Consider the following 16,762-nt stretch of genomic DNA (forward strand, 5'->3'; position numbering starts at 1 on the left):
AGCAGGGGTGCCAGGATACTTTCCTTAATATTCTGGGAGCTTCCCATGGCTGGCAGGGTGGGTGGGTTGCAGTGGTGGTGGTGGTGAGGGGAGGGGATGCTCTATGTCAGCCCCATCTCATCCTCGACCCATCCAGTCCTTATTCCCATCCTATCCCATGCCCAGTCCTATCCCCATTTCATTCCATCCCACCTCATTATTTCCCATCTCAATCGCTCCTCATTCCTACCCCATTCCTTTTCCATTCTTATCTCAATCCCTGCCAAGGATCTCTGGGATTGGCCATCCCATGGATCCCTTCCCTTCCCTTCCCTTCCCTTCCCTTCCCTTCCCTTCCCTTCCCTTCCCTTCCCTTCCCTTCCCTTCCCTTCCCTTCCCTTCCCTTCCCTTCCCTTCCCTTCCCTTCCCTTCCCTTCCCTTCCCTTCCCTTCCCTTCCCTTCCCTTCCCTTCCCTTCCCTTCCCTTCCCTTCCCTTCCCTTCCCTTCCCTTCCCTTCCCTTCCCTTCCCTTCCCTTCCCAATTCCCGGAATGGGCAGCGCCCCGCCAGGGGGTGCCCGCGCTGCATAAATTATGCCAATGAGGTTCCCTCAACAGCGGCTCTGATTGGCCGCCAGCGGCGGGATATGCAAATAAAAAAGGGGCGGTGTTTATGCTGACGACCTCTCGCTCCGCGCGCGGATTGGCGGAGTGCGGCGGGTATGCTAATAGGGGAGGCCACGCCCCCTAGCGCCGCGGGCCGCGCTTTTGTCCGGCGGGGCCGGGCCGGGCTGGATCGGGACAGGGACCGGGACCGGGACCGGGACAAGGATCGGGATCAGAACCGGGATCGGGACCGGAGCAACCCAGCGCCGGCCGAGGAGGCGCCGGCCGGGCCCTCCCTACAGGTGGGCAGCGCGGGGTGAAGGCGCCGCTCCAGCGGTGCCCGCGGGCCAGATGTGCCCCAGCTGTGCCCGGAGGGGCCGGGAATGGCTGAGCTGCTCCCTGCAGCCCCTGCTGCAGCTGGAAGGAAGGACAGAGCTCCCGGGGCTCCGCTGGAGCCACAGCTGGAGGCACAGCTGGAGGCGCAGCCCGCGGGCCCCATCCCGGGGCCGCATCCAGAGCTCCCGGCTCTGCTGAGCCCGGCTTTGCTGAGCCCGGCTCGGGCAGGGCTGGCTGAGATCCCTGGGCAGGGCGAGGGCACCCCCAGCCCTGGCAGGATCCCTGCGGGCGAGGACATGGGACACGGCGGGAGGATGCGGGACACACCGGGAGGATGCGGGACACGCCGCTCCTGACCGAGGCGTGTCCTCCCCACGCCATCGCAGCCTCCGTGGCCCCAGGGAAACTTGTCAGAACTTTTCTTCTGACGGTGCCTCCTCCCTGCCGGGGCCGGAGGATTCCGGCAGAGTTTCGTCAGGGGCTGCGGAGGCGGCTCGGAGGCACGGCCGGGGCTCTCGGAGGCTGCGGGGCCGGGAGCTGCCGCCGGCTCCTCCGGGGAAGTCTCCGGGGTAGGTTCAGCTTCAGTTCCGTGTTTTATTTAAAGGGCAGCCGTGCTCATGGCAGCCGCCGCTGCCCCAGGGTGTCGTGGGTGTCCCGTGCTCGGCCGCAGCCGCTCGGTGCCTTCCGGGCACGGCTGAAATCGCTTCTTAAAGTTCAAGGGCAGGCGGGGAGAGCGGCAGGGCAGGCACTGGGCTGGGAGAGATGCGGATGAAAAAGGTCCAGGGAGAGCTCAGAGCTACTCCCAGTGCTTAAAGGGGCTCCAAGAGAGCTGGAGAGGACAAGGGATGGAGGGACGGGACGCAGGGAATGGCTTCAAACTGACAAAGAGCAGGGCTGGATGGGATATTGAGGAGAAATTCTTTGCTGTAGGAGGTTGAGGCCGTGGGACAGGGAAGCTGGGGCTGGTTCAGCCCAGCGCAATCCCCCGGCCGTGTCCCCGCTGCCTCTCTGCCCTGTGCTAAGAAGGGATCTCAGTGGCACCGGCTGTGGTGGGGACAGCGGCAGCGCTCTCCAGACGGGGATTAAGGCTGTCTGTCCTTCAGACCGGGAATTACGGCCATCCGCCCCCGGCCCTGCGGGGATGCAGCCTGGGGATGCACCCGGCGTGTCCCCAGCCAGGACAGGAGGGTCCGTGTGCCAGGGAGGACGAAGGAAAGAAGAGTTCTCTGTCTTGTTATGGGGCTTTGCTTCGGTGCAAGTGCTGGAAAAATGACATTTCCATGGTGTTTTGGTGCCTCTCCGTGAGGGTGTGCCAGTATGGGGAGCCCCTCCAGCCTCTGGAATTGGGGTGACACGTGGGCTGTGCAGTGATGGTGACAGGCGTGTGCTTTCAGAGGACCAGGGAGGTTTGTCAGGCTCTTCCTCGCTCTGATGGTCCCTCCCTCGTTCTAGTAGGAAATAATGCAAACTAAGAACGCAGCGTTTCCGCTTCTCTGCCCTCTTTCATGGCTATTAAAACGGGGCTCTGTGGGCTTTAAAAAAGGGTTTATACACCAGGAATTTCTCCCTCCTGGAGCGCAGACATGCCTTGCCAAGTTTCAGCCTGAGGCCGTTCTGGCCTCCTTCAAACCTCTCTAAAAGAGATGCAAAACATCCATCCCTTGTCTGGGACGGGGGTTAAGCTCCCCCTGCATCCCAGATGGGCACAGATGTGCAGGAGGGGCTTTAACCCGTCTCAGGCAAAGGATTTTTGGGACACAGAGCAGGAGGGTAATTCCACATCACTCAGAGAATGTGGGGATGGAGCTGCGGGGTTTAGAGCCCCCCCACCCCCCCTGCTCTGCTCGGGGCTGACAAGGCAGTGAAGGCAGAGTGACAGCAGCCCTGTCCCCCCCTCGCTGTCACCGAGCGAGCCCTGAGGCGGAGGATGCTCCTGTCTCCTCTGCTGTCAGCACTGATAAACCCAGGAGCCACGATGGCTCCGTGCCGGCCTGGATGGCTGCGGCTTCCCTGCACACGGGGATGAGCTGGGCGGGATCAGCCTCGCACCTCGGTCCTTGCCTGGGGCAGGGATGGATGGAGGAGGGATGGTGGGATGGATGGGATGGATGGGATGGATGGATGGATGGATGGGATGGGATGGGATGGGATGGGTTGGGATGGGATGGATGGGATGGGATGGGATGGAGGATGGGATGGGGCAGGAGTGGACAAGGATGGATCGGGCAGGGATGGATGGGGCAGGGAGTGGACAGGGATAGATGGGATGGGATTGGCAGGGTGGATCGTGGCAGGGATGAGATCAGCGCAGGGAGTGGGACAGGAATGGGATAAGAGATGGGATGGGGCAGGGAGTGAGACAAGGATGGGATCGGAGCAGAGATCAGAGCAGGAGGGGACAGAATGGGATAAGAGATGGGATGGGGCAGGAGTGAGACAAGGATGGGATCGGGGCAGGGATCAGAGCAGGGAGTGGGACAGGGATGGGATTGCTGCCTGCAGAAAGGATCAGGGGTTTGGAAGGACAGACAGAAACCTGGCAGCACCCAGCAATACTGGCAGCATCCCCCTCTCATCTGAGCCCCTCTGCCCTGAGCCACAATTTGGGACAGCCCTGGCTGGGATTTGTAGGGCAGGAGAGGATTGGAGGGGCTGGGGCAGAGCAGAGTTCAGGGTTTTCTAGCTGAGGCTTTTAAATTTCTTTTTAGCTTTTTGTTGCAAAAAATCCTGGCTTTCAAAGAGGAAAATTAAAATATATGGATATATTTCTGCACACACATTTGGGATTGTTTCTGTTTGATTTGTGGCTGCTGAGCACAAAGCCACATCATTTTTCAAGCTTTTCTGTGCTCCCATAACTGGGAGAAAACACTTAGAGGGGGGAAAAGAATCTGAGATTTTTTGCTCTTGCCACCATGACCATCAGCAGAGGGATTTTCTGGGAAAGCAATAACTGTGTCTGGGTTTGGATTGCTGTGGGCTGTGCATGTGGGAATCACTGCTCAGAAATGGGGTGACAGCATGTGGGTTAGGCATGGCCTCCTTCAAGAGATGCAAAATCCCCATTAAAGAGGTTAAAGAAATGCCAGAAATGGGTTGGGAATGTTTTAACCCCCTTTATCCCAAGAGAACAGGGCTCCCAGGTGATGGGGGTTTTTTTTAAGTTAGGTCTTATGAGTTCTTAGAGAATTTATTATGCTTGAGATAGCTTAGTTACTTTTAATGGTATAAAATTAGTAGGATGGTTTTTGAGGTAGTGTTGGAAACAGAAAAAGTTTTAATAAAAGGCAAAATAATAAAGCTCTTATAGAGAAAAACTGGGATAGAGGTAAGAGGTTTTTGTTTTTGGTAAAACACTCCACAAAACCAATTATTTCCTTTGTTCTCTTATTTTTTAATGAATTACTTAGGTGAGACTTTTTGGCCTTTGTCTAATTGGGCAGCCCCAGGTTTGAGGTGAAGTCCTAAAGGTCTTGTGAGGTGTCTTTTTACCCAGTTGGGGAGAGAAACTTTTGGGCTTTTTGCCTTTTTAAGTGGACAAAGAATAATTTGGTCACTCTGTCAATAGAAAACACATTCCTATACCCAGGCTCCTTTCACCCAGCACTCTCCTGTGGGAACCCTGAGTGTGGTTTTTGGGGTCCCTCATGGCTCTGGGGTCCTGCAGAGCTCCAGGTGGGATGGGAGGCACTCAGTGGGGATCTCTGGGGTGTGTGTAAGGAAACATCCCAGCCCAGGGAGGAGCTAAAGCCAAAATCCTTCTTTGGTTTCGGTAGCTCAGGGTCTGAAGAATCCCATCTCCCCCGGTGGCAGGAGAAGCTGTGGAGCATCTCCAGGTGTGGGGAATGGAGTTATCCACTCATTATGGGGGGGAAAACCTCATGCAAACCCCCAGGAGGTTTGCCAGACCCTAAGGGATGCTTTGGGGTTTGCTCCTGCCTGAAATGCCCCAAGGATGCAGGCAGGGCTGGGAGCAAGGCTGGTGCAAGGATGATGCCCTTGATGCCAGGCAGTGCTGGAAAATAACCTCAAACCTCACAAACACCCAAGGAATTTGCAGAACTGAGGCTTGGGAGGGGATGAGAGGACTTTTCCCAGAGCATGTGGGTGCTGTGGGTAGGTTTAGTCCTCATCTCCCCCATCCCTGAGCCAGCAGCACCCCAAAATCACCACAGCACCCTCTGGCTAAGAGCAGCCACCCCAGGGATCGTGCTGTGGTTTCATTAGCTTGTCAAGCTGTCCTCTGCGTGCCACTAATTACACATTAACGAGCTGGCTTAATTGGCTGCCTGTGAATGTGCCAAGACAGGCCACAGTGGCTGGGTGCAGCCACAGCATCCCTGGGAGTGTGAGCAGCATCCCAGGATGGACCTTCCCTTTGGAAATCTGGGGGAATTTCCAAGGATGGCTGAATTTTGGGGCTTTAAAGCTCAGTTTTAGGTGTCCTGGAAAATCCTCATGCTGATGTTTTATGGACCAACTGCTGATGGTCCCAGGGATCTCCCTCCCCTCTTTTCCTACAGCATTTTGCTCTGAACTGGATTAAAAATAAAGGTTTTGATAGAAAATGCTGAGGGAGGAGGGCTCAGCCCCCACTGCACAGGGCCGGATGGGGTTAAAACTTTGTGGCCACCTGCAAACTTGCAGGAAACATCATTTCCTCCTTCTGCAAAAGCTGGGCTGCCCCACAGGCACAGGAAGGTTTCGGGGGGCTCAGTTTTCATGGGGTCACAGTGATGGGGATGTCCTGAGGCTGCTGGTACAGGGTGAGTGTCCCTGCATGGGGCTGGAGGTGCCTGGTTTGGTTCCCCGGGGCAAAATTTGAGTTTATGGGGCTCCAATCCAGCAGAGGGGTTGGAAACCCCGTAGCCTTTCTTGCCACACTCCACATTTGGGGTTTTGGCATCCGGCTGCTGGCGGAAGCCCCATGTGGGGTGAGGGGAGAGCTCATGCTTTGGGATCATCAGGAGAATTTGTGTGTCAGGTCTCTGCTGTGACCCCACACCCAGAGGGCTCTTTGGGGTGCTCCTGCTGGTGGTCCCCAGGGTGTGGCTGCCCAGCTGGGGTGACATCTACAGGGTGCCACCATGGGCTGGGTGTTCCTAGGGAGGGGGACAAACCTTTTGGGGTGGCCCTGAGGGACTCCTTCCCTACAAGGACCTTAGTGCTGGCAGAGATGTGGCAGCTCCAGCTTCAGAGTGGGATGCACAGTGGGGGGGTCTGATCCGAGGGTGTCTCCCCTGTCATCAGGGGTTACTCTTGTCCCCAGGATTTGGGGGACAGGGAAGAGCCTCCCAGTGTGGGGGTCAGACCTTTTGGGGTGGCTCTGAGGGGCTCCTTCCCCACAAGGACCTCAGTGCTGGCAGAGACGTGGCAGCTCCAGCTTCAGGGTGAGATGCGGTCTGATTCGAGGTGTTCCCCCCATCATCGGGGTTTGCTCTTGTCCCCGGGATTTGGGGGACAGGGAAGACCTTCCCAACGTGGGGGACATTTAGGGGTGGCCCTGAGGGGCTCCTTCCCCACAAGGACCTCAGTGCTGGCAGAGATGTGGCAGCTCCAGCTTCGGGGTGGGATGCAGAGTTGGGGGGATCTGATCCGAGGTGTCCCCCCCCGTCATTTATAAGGAGCACCCCCCGAGGGTTGCTCTTGTCCCGGGATTTGGGGGACAGGGAAGACACCTCAAGCAGAGCCCACCATGTCCCGCTGAGCATCCCCCCCTCTCCCCCGGCCCCCCCAGGACGCGGCGGCGATGCTGTGACCTACATTCGCGACAAGGAGGTCCCCAGCCCGCCGCCACCGCCGCCGGGCCATGAAGCGACACAAGTGAGGGGCCATGGCCAGCCCGGCACCATGGCTGCGCTGGACGCAAACAGAGCTGACGCGCTGGCACGGCAAAGAGGAGGAGGAGGAGGAGGAGGAGGAGGAAGAAGACGACTTTGAAAGGCGGATGGACGAGGATGGGGTCATCGGCCTGGGGGAGGGCGCCAGGAGCCCCCCGTGGGGTGAGTCCTGCCCACAGGGGGTGGTCCCGAATGTCGCCGGAGCCGCTGGAGCGGGGGACACGGGCCGGGTGTGGGTGGTGACAGCCCCGCCGTGCCGCTGTTTTGCAGGTGGCAGCGAGGAGCTGCAGGAGGGGTCCCCGGCACACGAGGGGCGATGGCAGCCGCGGCAGGAGCCGGCCGAGGAGGATGAGGAGCGGGGCAGCTCCGGGGGGGACGAGGGGCCCTGGGGGGCGGAGAGCGATGGGGATCCCTACCCTGAGCTGTCCTCGGGGGGCTGCTGGGGCTCGGGCTCCAGCGGCAGCCCCGAGGCCATGAGGGACCGCCGGGCTCTGTGCCAGCCCCGGGGCTGCAGCACGGACGGCGGGGACACCTCAGGACTCTCGGACACCAGCCCTGGCCCCGGCACCCCGTCCCGCCAGCTCCGGGGCTGGGACACGGCCGGGGACACCCTCGGGGGGCACAGGCAGGAGTGGAGCCCCAGACGGAGCCTCCCCCTGCAGCTCTCCCCCGATGGCCCCGAGCGTTTCCCCGAGCCCCAGAGGGCTGGCACAGGGATGGCACCCGCTGGCGTGGCACCCACCGGGCAGCCCCAGGGCACCGGGAATGCCCCGGCACCCCAAGGGCACGGCAGATCCCGAGTGCCCAAGAAAGCAGCGCCCGCCGTGGTGCCCCCCAAGGCCGCCCGGCAGTCGCGATCCCTGAGCCCCCGGAGGCGAACGGGTGCCAAGGGGACAAAGGATCCCTCGGGAACGGGCACCGAGGGCACCCAGTACGGCCGAGGGCGCCTCAACCACCCCCTGCCCGACCTGTCCAAGGTGGAGGCGCGGGTGAAGTTCGACCAGAGCTACCGCCCGCCCCGGGGCCGGGTGCTGCCCGCCCGCCCCCGCGGCCCCGTCGGCTTCAAATCCCCGGCCGAGATCGTCCGGGAGGTGCTGCTGAGCAGCGGGGAGGGCGCGTCCCCGCAGCCCCCCAGCACGGCCGGGCTGCCGCAGGAGCTCAGGTCCCCCAGACAAGCCACGGCGCTGGTGCAGCAGCTCCAGGTAACGCCCGGCTCCCCCCGTACAGCCGTACTGGGAGGGTCTGCAGGGTGGGGGGACATGGGGGTGTCACTGCCTCTGGGACCCTCATGGGGTGTGGTGCTGGTCACACTTTCCTCGTCCTGCATGGAGCTGGGGAGGAGGGAAGGAGCAGGGATATGGGCAGTGCTCAGCCTGGGACAGGATGCTCTTGTCCCCCTGAGATGGCGGTCACCCCAGAGAGCTTGTGACCCTCAGGATGTTTGTCCCCTGGGAGGAGAGGGGGCTCTGCCCACGCAGAGAAACGGGGGCACGTCTGCACAGAGGGGTCGGGTGTTTTAGAGAGGGATTTTCTGCACCCCACCCATGGGACTCCCCCCCTGTACCGGGTGCTGTCCCCCACTGGTGTTCCCTCCCCGCAGGACGACTACCACAAGCTGCTGACCAAGTACGCCGAGGCTGAGAACACCATCGACCAGCTGCGCCTGGGCGCCAGGGTGGGTGGGGGCTCAGGATGCCTGGGGGGGTTCCCCTCTTTGCTCCCCATCCCCTGAGGTTATGAGTTGTGCCTTCCTCCCCCGGCCCCCCTCCTCTTCCTCCTGCCGGGGAGCTGCGGTTGAGCGATCCCAGCCCAGGGAGGGGGGTTGAGGCCACAGCAGAGCCCACAGCAGCCCGGGGAGCTCCGTGCCCATCTTGCCTGGCAGGGTCCCCTCTGTGCCAGGCGGTGGCAGAGCCGGATTGTCCCTGGAATGGCGGGGCACATCTCTGAGATGGCAGGAAGCACGTCCCCGTGTCACCTCTGCTGCCGCGTGGGTGGGGAAACTGAGGCAGGGCTGTGCCAACCGCCCCCCGCACGCGTGTCCCCACCTTCACCGCACCCACTGCTGTGCCCATGGGGCGCTTCGGGGTGCCCCAGGGCACGGTGGGTGGGTCGGGGTGCGGGCTGGCTGCCCAAACCCGCTCTCCCTGCCCAGGTGAGCCTGTTCTCCGACCCGCCGCAGCCCAGCCGCAGCCTTGCCGTGGGCACTGTGGCCACCGGGAGCCCAGTGATGACCCTGAGCATCCCGCAGGCACGGACAGCGGCTCTGGGCATGGCCACAGCCCCGGCCCCGGCCTCGCCAGCTGCAGGTGTGTTCATCCGTGTCCCACAGCCCCACACCTCACAGCTGTGTTGATCCACATCCCACAGCCCCACACCTCACAGCTGTGTTGATCCACATCCCACAGCCCCACACCTCACAGGTGTGGTGATCCGTATCCCACACTCTCACAGGTGTATTGGTCCATGTCCCCTGCCTAGCTCACGGCCCTCCCACTCCAGTTCTGGGGGGATTGTCCCCTCCAGCCCCTTCCCCACACTGGTGTCACCGGTCCTGCAGTGTCCCTTGTCCTCGTGTTTTCTCACAGCTGCAGCCCCGGGACTGTCAGAGCAGGGGGGTTCAGCCCAGCCTCAGTCCCCTCCTCCACCCGGGGGGCGCTGCCCCACCTGCCCCGGGCTGTGCTGCTGCCCCGGCCCCCGGCTCACCCGGGCCCTGGCGGGGCAGAGCCGCCGGCTGCAGGCACAGGTGAGGACCAGGGGTCTGCTGGGGTATGGGGCATGGAGAGATGCAGGAAAGGGGGGTGCTGGGGGGGGCTGCATGGAGAAGGGCTTTTGGGGAGTGCTGGTGGAGCAGCAGGGAGGGGATTTGGGGGGAGTTCTGGGGGGGGACTATGGAGATAGGCTGGGGAGGCGCTGCTGAGGGCAGCTGTGGAGGGGGCCTGGATGGGAGGGGTTGGGGGAAATGCTGTGGGGAAGAGGGAGTGTTGTGGGGGAAGAAGGGATGGGAAGGGGGAAGGGAAGGGAAGGGAGAGGGGGGGGGGAAGGGAGGAGGGAAGGGAAGGAAGGGAAGGGAAGGGAAGAAGAAGACTGGGAGAGGGGGCTGCAATGGAGGATTACACTGGAGCAGTCCCTGGGGATATTTCATATGGGGGAGTGCAGGGGGAGCACAGTAGGGCCAGGCTCAGCCCGTCCAACCCCGGCCAGGTGGAATCCTTTGAAAGCTGGGTGCATGCAGGGACCCCCACGCCTTCAGAACAGCTCCAGGTGCGTCAGCCCCTTCCCAGACCCCAGCCTGGGGGCACGGTGGGTGCCCAGGGCCCATTGGACAGGCTCGGACCGCGCTCTTGTGCTGCAGAGGATGAGGATGCTGAAGGACGCGCAGGATGCGCTGGAGCGGGAATACCTGCGGGGCCGGCAGCAGCTCCCGGCGGCTGCGGGGGGGTTTGATCCGGACCGGTACGGGTTCCATCCCCCTGCCACCCCCTCCCCAGAGCCGCCGGAATGTCCCCGGGGGTCGCTGTCCACCCCGCACTGATGGCTGGTGTCTTGCAGGGCAGTGGAAGGGGAGATTTACCGCCTGGGGCTGCGCCTGGAGGGGCTGAGGGAGCGGCTGGAGCCGGGGGGCAGGCGGCAGTCCCTCCCTCAGCCCCTCCCTCAGCTCCCCCCGCAGCCCCGCTGTCCCCAAGCCCCATCCCCACCACCGGCTGACCATTCCCCACGCCCCGAGGTGAGCTGGGGGTGCAAAGGTTCCCCACCCCTCTGCATTTATGGGGGGTTGCCCCTCTTACTCCCTTGTGCCCACAGAGCCCTGCGCTGGTGGAGGATCCTCGGGGGACAGCAGGGGACAGCGAGGGGGTGGCAGGGGGCCTGCCCTGGCCCCTCTGGCACAAGCAGCGCCAAGTGGAGGAGGATTTTGGGGAGCTGCTGGAGCAGTGAGTGCCCTCACAGCGGGGCAGGGGGGGCACGGGCACAGGGCATGTCCCCAAAGCCGCCCCCTCCTGCCCGCGGGTCCCCCCAGGTACAAGCACTTCAAGTCCTTGCCGGAGTCGCTGAGCCTGGAGCAGCTGAGCCTGGTGGGGAGCCAGTCCCAGGAGGAGGTGGATGCACCCAAGGCAGGGGATGGTGGCCCCAGCAAGGTCCCCTGCAGGACACGGTCACTCGAGGAGGAGCCCAGCCTCGAGCCCTTGGCCTTGTAAGTGCTGTGGGAGGTGGGGGTGAGCAGGAGGTTTGACATCAGGTCTCCAGTTTTATTTACCTTAGGGTTAACAACTCCATGGCACAGCTGGACAAGGACATCTCCCCACAGGACATTTCCCCGTGCCTGGGGTTGCTCTGCCCCATCATTCCCGCTCCATCCCCTCCCCACAGGCACCTCCCACAGAGAAGAGCTGCGACTCTCCCCCCCAGAGGACCCGCAAACCTGGAGGAGACACTGGGCCACCCCTCCCCTGCCCCTGCTGAGGAGCCACCAGCCTCTGCCAAGCCCCCCCTGGGGGTCCCTGGGCCACCACGGGTGTCCCTGTCCCTCGGTGGGACAGGCAGCGGTGCCACCCAGCCTGGGCCCCACAAGGTGAGTCTCTGGGCTGCGGATCCTCACCTGAGAGCCCCCCCAGAGCCCCCCAGCTGGGCACTGACTGCTGTCCCTGTCCCTCTGCAGGAGCAGCGCATCGTGTCCCCAGAGACCGACAGTGGCTTCGTGGGCTCGGAGGCCAGCAGGGTGTCACCCCCCGTGCACACCCCCGAGCAACATCCCCCTGGCCCAGGGTACGGCCCTGCCTGCGGGGTTTGGGGGATTTGAGGAGCAGGGATGGCAGGAGAGGCACTGAAGTTGTGAGGAACAGGGTTGGAGATGTGCAGATGATCTTTCGGTTCCTTCCAACCCAAGCTGCTGTCCTGCAGTTCAATGATTCTATCAGCTTTGCTGAGAATCATCTTTTGGAATCAGTTTCCTGATACCTGAGCTAGCAACACTTTCTTCAACTCACACTGCAGGAAGTGTACTCTTTCTCACACTGTGTTGCCGTAATGATGCTCTTGGGATATAAAGAGAAGAAAGTTAAAAAAGAGTAGCTCTTTTAAAAAGACAAGCTCCTGTGGCCAGGGGGAGCCCTGGGGCTGCCTGCATGACCTGTCCCTTTCTCCAGGGCTCCGGGCTCGCTGGGACCCTCCGTCCCCATCCCCAGCAGCCTCCGTACCCCACGGGAGAGAGAGACGACCCCGCTTCCCTCCGAGACAGCACTGATGGGCATCTACCCCCCGAGGGGCACAGGGGAGCCCCCCAGCAGCCCCTCTGAGAGCAGCTCCCCCCCTCGCTGGGCTGAGGGCAGCGAGGTGGGACCCGACCCCGACGGTGACGGCAGTGAGTACACGGGACTCAGCTAGGGAGAGAGATCTGGGGGTCCTGCTTCTGTGGCTCTGGTTTTTGGGGTTCCCAGACCTCCTTGTGGTGCTGGTGTCACCCTCCTTGGAGGGAGGTGTGTCCCAGTCTATGCTCACTGTGCTGCCCTTGCTCCCCAGCTCACACGGACTCGGAGGTGGGAGACAGGAGCTGTGCCAGCGCCGGTGGCCGCCCCCCAGCCATGGCCAGGAGCCCCACCAGCCCCCTGCCCTCGCCCCAAACGCCATCCCCCACCCTCCTGTCCCCCGACCTGCCGTCCGTGGACCCGGCTCACTGTGACCTGCTGGGCTCCCGTCTGGAGCGCGAGTGAGTGCCTGTGTCCCCAGACCCCCTGGGTGACACAGGGACCCCCCAGAGGCACCCACTGGGCACTGGATGCCAGCCCAGGCTTGGTTTGGGGAGGGTCCCAGCTGCTGGGTGCCGGTGGTGGGGATGTGGGCTCTGGAGGGGGGTGCTGATGCTCACCAGCACTGCTGGGGTCCCTGCTGGCTGCACCCCCTCACTGGGCCGTGTGTCCTGGGGCAGCCAGGCCATCCGGGCGCTGCAGGACGAGGTGTGGCGGCTGCGGCGGAGGCTGGAGGAGAGCCTGTGCCACTCCCGCAGCTACCCCGAGGGAAAAGCCACTCCCCGTGTCACCCCGGGCAGGAGGCAGCCGCCGGCCAGCGCACCATCGGCCCCGCAGGACGCGGCACCCTCGGGGTAGGTGCCAGGGGGGACCCGGGGGGTGTGGGGGCAGCGTGGGGACACCCCCGGCCTGAGCCTGTCCCCATCTCTGCTGTGACCAGGGAGGGGTTTGGCTTGAAGGGACTGGTGGGTGGAGGTGGTGACAGTAGAGGCGGTGACAGCATTTCTGTCCCCTGTGCAGGCAGCCGAGCCCCCCGGTGCGGGGCAGGGCGGCCCCCGGGGTCACACCCATGCGGAGGGGCAGGTCGGCATCGCTGCCACGGGACAAGCCCGAGCTGGACCTCGGTAAGGGTGGTGGGGACAGAGGGGACATGTCCTCCCTGCGTGCCACTTGCCCTCTCCAGGATGTTGTGGGGCTGCAGGACCGTGGGGACCAGGTCCTGGTGGTCCCACAGACCCCACAGTGCTCAGCCCAGGGTGGGTCCTGCAGGTCTGGAGCTGGGTCCCGGCGGATGCCACCCCCCTTCCCTGTCCTCTGCCACAGCCTCCGAGTCAGAGCCCGGGCCCCGGGCACCCCCAGCCCTGCGGAAGCACCTTGGGAAGCCCCCGGGGGCGGTGACATTCCGGGGACAGCACGCAGGTGGGTGCTGGTCGGTGGTGGGGCTGAAGGTGGCCGTCCCCACCCTGGGGACCCTGGCCATGCTCAAGCTGGGGTTTGGCAGGGACACGGTACCAGGCGGGGACACCACATGCCACCGCGGCACCCCGAGAAGAGCCGGGCACCTCGGGGTGTCCCCGATGTCACAGGGGCAAGATGGCATCAGGTGAGTGGCCCACAGCCCTTCCAGCCTTCCCTACCACCCCAAACAGCTGCTAATGACCTTCATTAATTACCTGGAGAAGCTTAGGGAGGGGACAAACCCATTCCTCATGGCCTGAGGCTCTCCTCACTGTCCCTTGGCCAGACCCCACTGTCCCCTAGGGGGATGCCCTGACCTCGTGGGGGTCCTGCAGGGGTCAAGCCCCCTTTGCCATCTGTTTGTCTGTGCCTGTGTGGGCAGAAATACCTGGGATTCCCTGAGATTGCTGGGATTCCCTGGACTTCCAGATGTCACTGGCAGCACTGTCACCTGTCCCCAGCTCTGTCCCAGGTGCCAGTGCAGACCCCACCTTTGCAGACCCCCCTTTCCCTGCAAGGAAAGCCCCCCTGCCCATCTCATCAGCCTCCCCAAACCACTCAGCTCTTCCCAACCATCCCTGGCTGGAAGGGCAGGGGACATTCCTGGTGTCCTCTCTCCACAGCTGCATCTGGGGGAGGTGACACCCCCCGGCAGCCCCAGCACAGCACCCCCAGGAGAACGTCCTGCCCCACCTGCCGGGCACCCACAGGCACCAGGGACACAGCCACACACGGTGGGTGACAAGGGTGACATGTGCCTGGCACAGCTCCTCACTGTGTGGGGGCTGGCTGGTGGGACAAGGAACAACCTCAGCCCCCTGACAATGCCAGGGGACTGTGCCCACCCAGTGTGGCACAGGGGGTGATGGCACTGGGGCTGCTACTCCATGTGCACCCCTGGGGACACCAAACCCCCATAGGGACATCTAACCCCCATGGGGACACTGAACCCCCATGGGGACATCTAACCCCCTTCCTCCCTCAGCAGAGCGTGGCCCTGGTGGCTCCTGTCCCCCAGGTCCCCACGCTGGAGCCCAGAAGCCGGAGCAACCTGGAATTTGGTACTTGGCAGCCCCCCCTGCTGCCACCGTCTGCCTGGCACCCGTCCCCCTCGTGCCTTACGTGCCCTCCATGCTGTAAGGATGCCCTGGGGCTGGGAGGGGGCTCAGGGGGGTCAGCATCCCCCAGGGGTGAAGGGGGAACCAGGAGGGACTGTCCCCACCCTAGGGATCCACTGTGGGGTGACACTGCCACCAGCTCCTCTGGGGACAAGCTGTTTAGGGGGTGGTGCTGTGGGGTGGGCATGGAGGAGATGGGGAAGAGGGATGGAGAGAAGGTGGGGTGGTGGCACAGCCCCCATCACTGAGCCCGTGTCCCTTCTTCTTCCCAGCTACTGCTCCCCAGCAGTTCCTACCTCAGCCCCAGGCCTGGCCGGGGTCCCCCTCGCTGTCTCCGCGGGTGCCCGGCGGGCAGAGCGTCCTCCCCGGCCCCAGGGCCACCAGCGCTGCCTGAGCCTGGAGCTGGATGAGCTGGAGGAGCTGAACTGGTGCCTGGGCCGGGCTGTGGAGGCTGCCCAGAGCGCCAGGCTGAGCTCCAGCCGCCTCAGCCGGGCCCTGGCCGCAGAGCTGGGCCGGCCGCGGGGCCTGCGCGGCTCCTGCCTCTTCTGAGGGCCCTGCTGCCACCTCCAGGGCCTCCGTGACACCAGGACACAGGGATGGACCCCTCAGTGTCCCTGCACTGTGTGCCCCCTGTCAAACATGGGGGCAGAGGTACCTCCAGGCCCTCCGTGCCACAGGAGAGGAGAATGGGGCCCTCATTGTCCCAGCACGGCATGCCCCCTGTGAGACCTGGGGCCTGAGGTGCCTCCAGAGCCTCCGTGCCACCAGGAGAGGATGGACCCCTCACAGCATCCCTCACTGCGTGCCCCCTGCCAAACATGGGGCCAGAGGTACCTCCAGACCTTCTGTGCCACAGGAAAGGAGAATGGGCCCCTCAGTGTCCCAGCATGGCATGCCCCCTGCGAGACCTGGGGCCTGAGGTGCTTCCAGACCCTCCATGCCACCAGGAGGGGAGGATGGGCTCTTTATTGTCCCTGCACTGCGTGCTCCCTGCCAAACCTGGGGCCAGCAGTTCTGGAGGCAATTCCATACCCTCTGTGCCCCACCAGGAGAGGAGGATGGGCTGCTCACAGCATCCCTGCACTGCATTCCCCCTAACAAACCTGGGGCCAGCAGGGCCAGAGGTACCTGCAGACCTTCTGTGCCACCAGGAGAGGAGGATGGGCCCCTCATTTTATCTGTCCTGTGTGCCTCCTGCCAAACTTGGGGCCAACAGGGCTGGAGGCACCTCCAGACTCTCTGTGCCACCAGGAGAGAGGGATGGAGCCCTCAGTGTCCCTCACTGCATGCTCCCTGCCAAACCTGGGCCACAAGGGCTGAATGCACCTCCAGACCCTCCATGTCACCAGGAGAGGAGAATGGGTCCTTCAGTGTCCCTCACTGTGTGCCTCCTGCCAAACCTGGGGGCAGCAGGGCTGGAAATACCTCAGAGGTTCCTGCCCTGGCTCCCATCCCTCTCCTGCCCTCCCTGCAGTCCCTGCATGGTCTGTCCATCTGTCTGTCCCTCTCCAGGACCCCCCAAGCTGCAGGAGGGGGGAAGGCATAGGCAGAAGTCTCCATCATTCCTCAGCACCATCCCCTGGGGACAGCAGGGTGTCCCCCTAGGGCCGTGGCCACCCCACCCTGAGCACTTCTGGGGGTGCTCTGACCTCGTGCGGGTCGAGCCCCCTTGGCAGCTGTGTTTACCTCTGTGCCTGTGTGGGCAGAATTCCCTGGCATCCCCTGGCATTCCCTATTCCACCCTTTCCAGGCCTCCTCAGGGGGCTCTGCCCTGTGCCCTCTGCCCTTGGACTTGAACCCAGCAGGATCCTCCCTGGGGAAATTTATTTTTTTGTTGGTTTTTAAGTGAACTTTTTAGCTAAATCACTCTTTGGAGTGTTGATTGATTATCTATAATGTGTGTGTGTGATATATGTGTATCTATAAATGGATATATCTAGATATAGGCATATCTATATTTAGTTTTATGTCTATAGAGATACAGATATAAATAGATCTGTGTATGTCCAGATCTGCATCTGATTCTATAGATATATCTTTCTACAGATACATATATATAAATATTCTGGTTTGCATTTCCAGCACAACCCTTAGGGCATTTGTGGGGTTTTTTTCTGGTCATCCCTGGATGTGGCCACCCACAGCATCATCCAGGCAGAAAATAAAATGAAGGATTTGAGGTTTTCCC

General features: G+C 62.5%; 1 protein-coding gene across 4 annotated transcripts; it reads left to right on the forward strand.

Moving 5' to 3' along the window:
- Window positions 1-738: 738 nt before the first annotated feature.
- Window positions 739-15,572, forward strand: AKNA (AT-hook transcription factor). 4 transcript variants are annotated; one of them, XM_064728083.1, is made up of 22 exons: window positions 739-884; window positions 6,656-6,920; window positions 7,029-7,960; window positions 8,359-8,433; window positions 8,911-9,064; window positions 9,344-9,501; window positions 9,960-10,019; window positions 10,111-10,211; window positions 10,308-10,482; window positions 10,560-10,687; window positions 10,744-10,947; window positions 11,124-11,325; window positions 11,413-11,519; window positions 11,900-12,114; window positions 12,273-12,459; window positions 12,679-12,852; window positions 13,019-13,122; window positions 13,268-13,417; window positions 13,500-13,601; window positions 14,080-14,190; window positions 14,442-14,592; window positions 14,847-15,572. In XM_064728083.1, the coding sequence occupies exons 2-22, from the start codon at window positions 6,752-6,754 to the stop codon at window positions 15,121-15,123; spliced, it is 3,936 nt and encodes a 1,311-aa protein (XP_064584153.1). In that variant the 5' UTR covers window positions 739-884; window positions 6,656-6,751; the 3' UTR covers window positions 15,124-15,572. The 4 variants fall into 4 exon arrangements, with proteins under 4 accessions (XP_064584153.1, XP_064584155.1, XP_064584156.1 ...); XM_064728085.1 differs by having other exon boundaries at window positions 14,445-14,592; XM_064728086.1 differs by having other exon boundaries at window positions 10,774-10,947.
- The last annotated feature ends 1,190 nt before the right edge of the window (window positions 15,573-16,762 follow it).

Source organism: Zonotrichia leucophrys, chromosome 17 (genome assembly GCF_028769735.1).
Source record: "Zonotrichia leucophrys gambelii isolate GWCS_2022_RI chromosome 17, RI_Zleu_2.0, whole genome shotgun sequence".
Classification (NCBI taxonomy): Eukaryota; Metazoa; Chordata; class Aves; order Passeriformes; family Passerellidae; genus Zonotrichia; species Zonotrichia leucophrys.